Genomic DNA, 9,816 nt, shown 5'->3' on the forward strand with positions numbered 1-9,816 from the left:
TAAGCCTGCTGTTAGCATAACTGATTAACATTATTCACCTGCCGGTCACCATGTGAACACTCTGAACAGCTGACTGAACACTCTGAACACACACCTTGCCTCAGTGCAGCAGGTTAACTCCCACAGAAATGGGCAAAAGTATGAGAATTTAAATAAAATCATACTTTATGCTTGTTCAACATTTGTATTTCTGCTTAATACAGCATAGGAATCAGCTTAACATGTGAAAAACTAAGCGCAAGAAACACCTCATTTTGAATACACGAGGGTCCCTGGAGTACTATGGGCAAAAACACAAGAATACAATTTAAGAGAAATGTATTCTATGTTCATTAGGCATGTAAAAGTGGGGAGGTTTTAACTCTTCATTTTGGAGCAATATTAAGTGTTGTAAAGCAGATTCATATGCTATATGAAGCAGAAATACACATTTTTAATGATGAGAAATACATACATCTTTCTGAATAAGCTTTATAAAATGAATGTGTTTATATGCACTGTCTCTAAAAATATAATATTACAGTACATCATTCTGTATAAGTTAGCTTTGAACCAAGAACCCATGGAACTCCTATACCAGCCATTACAATTCCTGTTGGTCATCACAAACTTCTGTAAGTATCTAAAATGTCTTTCACTGCACACAGAAATCATAGCCAATTGAAAACATACACTACATTAAAGCTGAAACAATATATATTCAATAAAAAAACTCCAGAAATTTAAGTCTACCATTAAATCCCTTATTGGACCCACACCAAGGACATGCATTCTCAGTCAAGTCAATGTAGTTAACTGGCAGCCATATTTGTACCATTTAGAATGCTCAATTTTCATCGGAATGTTCAATGCAACGGTCACTGGAATGTTCTGTTAAAATATCCCCATCAGCTTTCTAATACTAACACACTGTACCAAGCATGCACCAATCATGCTCATTCTCATAACAATATAAAAATTCTGTCAGTCATCATTGATGTAATAGTCAAAGTTTTGTACACTGGGCTAGATATGGCCATACAAAATATTCAAATTTTATGGTACACACACAGTAGTTTGGTATTATGTTAGTCTATGTATGAACTAGGCACTTGTTTATTTTGTTATTCTCAGTTATTTATTCTCAAGATTTTTTTCCCCCAACTTTGATTACACATCAAATGTTTATTGTACATAAATAAATAAATTCTATATTTATGGTTTGGAATGGATGATTAAAGTTTTGGTAGTCAAATTGTTCATAGTCTACATTAAGAAAATCATGTGTGTGTGCTTGAATGATCTACATGGATTTCACAGCTTACAAACTGAATCACAGTAACAACAGTATACCTCCTTGATGAAACATCACAGCATAGGCAATTAAGCTAGGGGACGGCTTCAGCTTTGTTCATGACTGTCTTTGTTCATATTAGGCCTGACAGGTAGGCTATAACAGTAAATACATTAATGAATGTGACCTTCAATGATATAGGCTTATAAACTTATGTGAAGCCTATGCATAATACATATAGGATAAATTAAAATAAAATTGTTTTGAGGTGGAAATAAGCTTCACGTTGTGTTGTAAATGAAGGATTAAAAAATTGCCTAGTTCACTGTCTGGGTTTATTTCTTTGTTTACTTTATTTTTCAGTTTTAGGGTAACATATAGCCTATAATGCCTACATGGTAGGCCTATAGGAGAATGTTTGGGGTCCTGGCACAGAACTGTGTGTCCTGGTCTAAAGCAGCAAAATACATTTCTGGAAACTCCAAAGCAGTTTACAGAATAATCGGGTAATGTACCTTACATACGTGCAACCTCATACGGAATAACGTCGCTGTACATGTTTTGGAGCTACCTGGGGTGTATTTTTTCTTGCTTTAGACCACAAACTAATACATAGAACAGGGCAGGTCTTCAGAAACTTCTGTAAAAAGCTAAATATCATCGGTTGCACAATAAAGTCTGGAGCCATCTAAAACATTCACTAAACGAAACTGATATATATATATTTTAAAACTTAAAGTATGACCAATCCTAGTAATAAATCAACAGGACAACGGCGTCTGGAGAATCCCGGCCGGAACCCCAGGACTGCGGAACCATTCGCATGCAACTTGGTACTGACCTACGGAAGTCCTTTCTGTCGGGAAACACGGAAGTAGCTGCTGTACATGTAAATGATTGTAATAAACCAATGAATACAGTTCAGTGTAATGAACGAAAGAGGTTACCTGTAAGGCTAACGTTAATTTTTCCGAAGTACCACCATTAATGAATTCTAATTATGGGACAATATTGCTCTTCATCTGATTTTTAAACAAGCTGTCGTATTGCACTTTAAAAAAATCAGTCCAACGGTAAGACATCGAAATACCAGGACATCTATTGTCTTATTGTACCATTCTGTGTAAGATGTTCAGCTAACTGGCTTTTTGCTCATACTTAACTGATTTGTGATAATACTTAGTTGTATATTTATGGAGTGTTTCAATAAATCAGGCAGTCATAGCAACCACACTGGAGAAATGGCTGACTAGAGCGGTACGTGAGCGAATGATGAGATTTTACATGGTTGAGTTAGTTCTTGTCAAGTACTGTACACGTCCTCATTAGTAGCCTACTATTTTGATAACTTGTATATCGTAAATTGATACAAATGTGTTTTACGCGTGTCTTCTCATGGAAACTATATTTTGCCATGTTTCTGAACTCAGGAAGATTCGTTTGCAAACCTTTAGGTTATATGTGTGTTAGTGAATCCTAATTTTTTGTAAAAACAGAATGGAGTTAATCTAAACCTTGGGTGTTTGTCCTGCAGGTAAATGTATGCTCCTGCTGTGATGAGATGCTTGAACCAAAGTCTGCATGAATGCGAAAAAATTAAAGTTGAATGATGGGCCAGAGACGGCGAGCTGGTCCTAAAGGCTCCTTGTCCAACAGAACCCCGGATGGAATTGCAGTCGGGATCCAGGGCTCTCCCAAGCACAGCATATGCATGGTGTCTGACTTTTTCTACCCTAACATGGGAGGGGTTGAAAGCCACATTTATCAGCTGTCTCAGTGTTTGATTGAGCGAGGACACAAGGTGATAATAGTCACCCATGCTTATGGAAACAGGAAAGGTGTCCGGTACCTCACGAATGGGCTCAAGGTCTACTACCTACCCCTGCAGGTGATGTACAACCAGTCGACGGTGACCACCTGCTTTCACAGTCTACCTCTGCTTAGGTGCGTCTTCGTCCGGGAGAGGATCACGATTGTCCACGCGCACAGCTCGTTCTCGGCCATGGGGCACGACTCCCTGTTCCACGCCAAGACCATGGGCCTGAACACCGTGTTCACCGATCACTCGCTCTTCGGCTTTGCGGATGTGAGCTCGGTGCTGACCAACAAGTTGCTGACCGTGTCCCTCTGTGACACCAGCCACATCATCTGCGTCTCCTACACCAGTAAAGAGAACACTGTGCTCAGGGCCACCCTGGACCCTCAGATTGTGTCTGTCATCCCCAACGCTGTGGACCCCACTGACTTCACCCCAGACCCCTCCCTGAGAGACGACACCAAGATAACGATCGTGGTGGTCAGCCGCCTGGTCTATCGAAAGGGTAAGAGCGGGGATCTCACACACATGCAGTGCAGTAAGCTTGCATATGGGGGTCTTCTGGCTTTCTGTTCCTGTATTTGTTACCTGCAGGTTTTGAGTGTAATATAAAAAGATTTGTTTACATGATGGCTCTCTTTTTTCTTTTCTTTTTTCCTTTTTTTTGGGGGGGGGGGGGGTTCAGATTTATTTATTCTGTATCTCCTGTTTTTTCTTTTTTCTTTCTCCTTAGGAATAGATTTACTAGGCGGAATAATTCCAGAACTCTGCCTGAAATATCCTGATTTGCAATTTGTAATTGGTGGGGAAGGACCCAAGCGAATTGTCCTAGAGGAGGTCCGTGAGAAGTACCAACTGCACGACAGGTAGGGCTGCACTTGGGCAATGGTGTAGATAATTTACATATCATTTCCATAAACTGTTTCAGACCGGCCTTACCAGGTGCAGGTCTATGCAATGAGTCAAATCACCTGTGTGAAGTGTGAAGATTTTGTACATACTGTCCATCTCTCCAGCTGGATATTTACTGAAGCAATTTGGCTGTCCCCCAATTGAGTCTGCAACCTCTGAGCTCCAGGTCCTGTTCTTACACATCATGCTGCTGTGCAGAATTGTTATGGTGTGGATCAGCATGCATTTCCTTTTCCTGTGCAGGGTGCGTCTCCTAGGGGCTCTAGAGCACAAGGATGTGAGAAACGTCCTGATTCAGGGCCACATTTTCCTGAACACGTCTCTGACTGAGGCTTTCTGCATGGCCATCGTAGAGGGGGCCAGCTGTGGACTACAGGTGAATATCATTTCATCATCATAATCAATCCTTAATTGGCTAGTTAATCTGTTGAGCCTCATCCATTATGTCACAGGAAAGTCCTCTCAGGTTGTATAATGGATGTAAAGCAGCCCAGTGAGTGTTTATTTGGTTATTATTACAAGCATGTCAGTTGCGTGTTAAAATCAAAAAAGCTTATGGTCTGTTTGTACTTCCACTGAGAGGTGCATGCTTAACAGCAAGTTAAATCACAGGTACAAATAAATACAGCCTTTAAGTGCCCTTAAATAGTTGTTTGTTTATTGACTAAGGTGTGTTTTGCCATTTGTTTGAATGTTTGTGTGCATGCACGTGTCTGGGTGTGTGTGTGTGTGTGTGTGTGTGTGTGTGTGTGTATGGGTCTGTGTCTTGTATGTATGTGCTTGCTTGTATGTTTGCGTGGGCGCTGTTCTCCAGGTGGTAAGCACCCGGGTGGGTGGAATCCCGGAGGTACTGCCGGAGGAGCTGATCACCCTGTGTGAGCCCACCGTCAGCTCCCTGTGCCAGGGGCTGGAGATGGTCATCGCCAGGCAACGCTCGGGCACCGTGCTGCCCCCTGCGACCATCCACAGTAGGGTCCAAACACTGTACACCTGGAGGAACGTGGCAGAGAGGACCGAGAAGGTGACGGAAATTACTTTTCAAAAAATCAGCAATCGCATGCCATTAACAAATTGTGAAAATTGAACGTTTTCACTGAGCCAAAATCAATCTTATAAACCCAGTGCTTTTTTTTTATTTTTTTTTTTACATGCAACGTATTTATACGCTGTTTAATTTGGATCAGTTCTTTCCTATGGATTTTCATAACTACACCCATGTTCTTACAAGCATGTCACCCTCACAAAGGAGTCTTATTTGCCAGGCAGGATGTGCCTGGTTTATAAGCATGCATGTACTTGATTAGACCAAGTCCTTTGTTGTGCCTTTCCACTGAAACTGAAGATGTCCCTGTTTCCATGGCGATGCAGGTCTATGACAGAGTGGCCAAGGAGGTGGTGCTGCCGCTAGATGGCCGCCTGAGCCGGCTGAGGGCCCACTGCGGGCATGTGGCGGGCTCCATCTTCGCCTTCGTGGCCGTGCTGGACTTCCTCTTCCTCCTCCTCCTGCAGTGGTTCGTGCCAGACTCGGTCATCGACGTAGCCGTCAACGCCTCGGGCCCACGGGGTCTGTGGGGCAAGGCCGGGGCCAGGAAGACGAAACCCAGTGCAAACTGCCACAAGGACACAGGGACCGGTTAGTTGGCGCACCACATCCAGCTGTCAGGATTATTTCCCTTTTTTTGTTTACAATTTTCAATTATTTTTATTTTGCCAAGCATTTATTTGCTGTTGCTTGAGTGGGGAAAAATCGTTTTTAAAATGTACACTTCTGCGCAAAAAATTCATAGATATTTTTATATTTTTCTACTTGTATTACTCACGTACACAGAAACTAAATCTTTGTTTGCTTTGCATATTCTTCGTGAAAAAGGAACGCACACCAAATTAGTACACCGTGTATTCTATAGCAGGTGAGCTAATCCCGCGCTGACCACTAAAACCCTGCTTGGGGGACTTTCACATAGTGCTGCTGTTAACTTTGTAGCATAGCATTTAACATTTATTCCAGGGCTTTCCAAGGATCATCTGCAGTAAGTTGCCAGGATTCACTGTTATACCTTCCCCGCTCCTCCAAACAGAATTGTACAACAGCTGGGACTTTTGCACAGTGGTGTATTTACTGTACTGTATGTGTATTCCGCTCAGGTAAATCCCGCTTGCTGGCAGGCACTGTAGTACATTATGCAGCGGCTGTTACGTCTTTCGTCACGTCAAGGGCTAAACGCATTACTGTCTGCCTCAGTTTGCTGGATGGAGACCAGGGTCAATAAGACAGGGTTGAGACAGACACCTCCTTCATGCCCCAGTCTGTCTGGCTATGCCCAGCGAACAAACAGGTTTGCTTCGTTCTGGCTTGGATTTCTCCTAGGGAATACTCACAGTGCATCCTGGTCCTATGTTGAGAAACCTGGTTTGAGATTCACCGACCATTTATTTTTAAACCAGGTTAAAGGTTTTGAACCCCTTGTTTCCCCCATGCGGACCCACTTTCTCTCTCACCAAAAAAGGCCGGAGTTAAAGAAGGGATATGTGAGGAAGGAGAAACTTTTTTTTTTGGCCTGTTCACACCCTTGGCAGATAGAAGGAATTGCTGTCCAGTTTACACTGCAATTACCCTAAGGGGTGGAACAGATTAACTGTGAGAATCAATTTGTCAGTAGATACAAATTTGCTTCCTGCCAAACCAGTTGTTTTCCAATTTAATCTGACTAAAGACACCAAGGCCACACTCCATGTTTTCTATGTGTGCCAAAATATGACTAAAGCCCCCCGACCACACTCCAGTTAGAGTTACTTAAAACGATAACTAGCACAATGTATTATTGTGTCCTGAGACATTTTAACTGATACCTGTGTCACAGCATTCATTTATGGCACTGCTGGAGGTATAAAGGGTGGTTTGTAGGCGCAAATTAATGACAGGGTTTTTTTGGGGGGGCGGGGGGGGGGGGGCTAACAAGAAATTGCAGCAATTGGAATGAATTTGAAATGAACTGCTGTTGAATTTGAAATGAACTGCAAACTCTAGGGCCATTCACTTGATGTGCTTGGCCTGTGAAAATGGCAACTATACCCTAGGGCTTGTTTTCAGATGCGTAACTAAGATTCCTAAGAAGTATTTTAGGTGTGTGTACATTTTGGTGATAACTTGATTTTCTTTTTTTGCTCCAAAGAATAGCGCTGGGTGCCCTTGAAGGTCTTTGAGATATCGTAGATACTGACATAAAAGATACTGTATCTATTCCTGAGCAGTGTGCAGTTCATAATCAGGAATAATATCATACTGGCTTAAATTGAATTATTCTAATTATTCAATTGCCTCCATGAGATGAATGCAGTACCTCATGGCCTTGAGATTTGGATGGTTTGCATTAATAAAGGTGAACGCACGGTTTCTGAGAAATCTGAGCCATGGTCATTTGCTTATGTACCATAGTGAGAAATAGGTATTTTTGTGTTACAAATTCAGAAATATGAGGCAAAAAAAACAAAAGAGTGTGTTATCCTGAAACAATCTGTAAAAAAAAAAAAAAGGTTCAATGCTAACATTATTGCTTGCTGATTTTTGCTGGGGTGCTTTGTAATCATGGTCTCCTTAGGTACCTTAGGTTCTTCACTGATTCTTATTTAACAAGTCCACCTATTAGAAGTTAGGGTGACTGTGCTTCCAGAGCTGCAACTCCAGCCTGGAGGCTACTGACCCAGTCCCAGAACACTGCTGCTCGCCTAGCCTACGGCCTCTCGGAACAGTCCCGTGTCCCTCCCCTCACTGCCTTCCACTGGCTACCTGCAACCGCTTGTGCCCTTGGTGCTAGTCTACCAAGGGAAACTCCCTTCACCCTTCATCTTCTCCCTTTTTTACACCATAGTCTGTGATTTTTTGCTGTTATTTATTTAATGTAATGTAATCTAATTATGAGAGTTTCGTTCGTTTTTTATGAAATAGTTAGATGTTCAATGGGGTACTTGATAAGTGGTCAATGGAGTCTGCACTTCTTGCACTTGCCGTCTGTCTTAGGAATATACTTTCCTCCCCTAGGGAATTTCTTGAACTTCGATCCCTGATCATTGCACTTCTGTTTGCATTGTACATTGCTCTGGATTAGAGCACCTGCTACATGCCATTAAAGTAAACTATAGGACGCTACATGTCCCAGGCACTTTGCTATAATTGCTGAATATAAATATTCAGTTGTTGATGTTGCAATGGGCAACGTGTGACTGGAAAGGGATGAGAATGCCTATTAAAATGATCTAACCTAGCGGGATCACCTCGCTTCTTACAATGAAGCAAGCCACCATCTTGTTCAGCAGTTAATTTATTTTTTGTTTATATAAATATTTGTGGACATTTATTTTTTTGAATGTAGGAGAGCCTAAGAACAGCGCTACTCAAATCCAGGTTGGGCCATGTATTTGCTCCAGACATGCACTACACTACCCAATATCGCCTTGGTCCAGGAAGTAAGATCATTAGTGAAATCAGGTGGTGTACTGCATGGTTAGAGAAAATTCATGCAGACACTGCAGCCCACAGGACCTAGTAGTCCTGGTCTAAGGGAATGAATTAACTACCAGTAATTTTTCTTTTCAGAAAGTGGGCCTTGATGCCCTTTAACTAAGGTACTCATTTGTTTCTACATGGACCAATACTCACCCCTTTAGTTCTGTCCTTGTGAATCACCCTTGCATACCCAAAATGTTTAAGATAATTAGAGAAAGCTTTTATTTTTGCTAAACCCATTAGTGTACAAAGGAACAATAATATATTTATGCTTTTTAATACTGCTTTATCAAATGGGACATTCTGTCTGAATGATGTATTTATGGCTTTTCTGCAATTTGATGGCAGTGGTGAGCCTGTGTTCATAACCATGACCTGTGACATTAAAATAAAAAGTGTATGTTTACCATTTTGTTTAATGCGTGATGTTTATTTGTACCGCTAACAGAAAGCTCACTGTAAAATGGGGATTGTCTGTCCATTTATACCATAATGAAAATGTCAGAGTATTTATTTTTGTTTATTTCAAAGGGGGTAAATCATGTTGATAGTCAAGCTCTCATTTACAGGTGAGCCCTTTAAATGACGTAAAACATTTAAAAAATATATATATTTGTGTATACTGTTAAGGATTCTAGTATTTGTGGTATATTACATTTTTTTGTTCTTTATAGTTTTCCATTTTCTCATTAGTTTAATGTAAAAAAAGAAACAAAAAAACATCCTGTTGATGCAGATGGTGTTTTCACAAATTCACATTATAACTGTTTTAATTTGGGCCCAGTACAAGAGACACAACCCCACTACCTCAAACCAACTTATCAGTTATTTTTACTCCACATATTGCTTCCTAAAAAAATTGTAATTGGAACTGTTCCAAAGCATATTATCTGTCTTAAACACTAAAAGCTTGTTTTCTGCTAGTGTTAAGATAAGTCTCTTTAGACTTTCTATTGGTATTTGCATTAAATATTAGTCTCAACAGAAAGAGCTAGCACATGAGTTATTGGCAAAGTGTGCTTCGGTCAAACTTGCATGTTAAAATTCAAATGAAACACTTGCCATGACAAGAAATGTATCAATTATTTACAAAAACACACTCAAATTGTTGGCACCCTTGGTAAAGATTGACAAAAAATGCAATGAAAAAATGTCATTGAAGTCTTATCAGCTGAATCTTGCACTGAAAATATAAGTGAAATAAAAGTAAAGAAAGTACTAAATGTGGGGTGGTAATTCTGACATGTCTTTTTCATTTTTCAGAGGAATGGTATTGCAATAATACCATTCTTCTCATATTGCTCTGCATAG

The 9,816-nt window shown here is 40.7% G+C and overlaps 1 protein-coding gene across 1 annotated transcript; it reads left to right on the top strand.

Annotated features, from left to right (window-relative positions):
- Nucleotides 1-2,104: 2,104 nt before the first annotated feature.
- Nucleotides 2,105-6,941, top strand: piga (phosphatidylinositol glycan anchor biosynthesis, class A). Its single transcript, XM_035394679.1, has 6 exons — nt 2,105-2,346; nt 2,808-3,594; nt 3,823-3,955; nt 4,245-4,377; nt 4,816-5,022; nt 5,370-6,941. Exons 2-6 carry the CDS (start codon nt 2,880-2,882, stop codon nt 5,637-5,639), a joined length of 1,458 nt encoding a protein of 485 aa, XP_035250570.1. The 5' UTR covers nt 2,105-2,346; nt 2,808-2,879; the 3' UTR covers nt 5,640-6,941.
- The last annotated feature ends 2,875 nt before the right edge of the window (nt 6,942-9,816 follow it).

Source organism: Anguilla anguilla, chromosome 15, assembly GCF_013347855.1.
Source record: "Anguilla anguilla isolate fAngAng1 chromosome 15, fAngAng1.pri, whole genome shotgun sequence".
Lineage (NCBI taxonomy): Eukaryota > Metazoa > Chordata > Actinopteri > Anguilliformes > Anguillidae > Anguilla > Anguilla anguilla.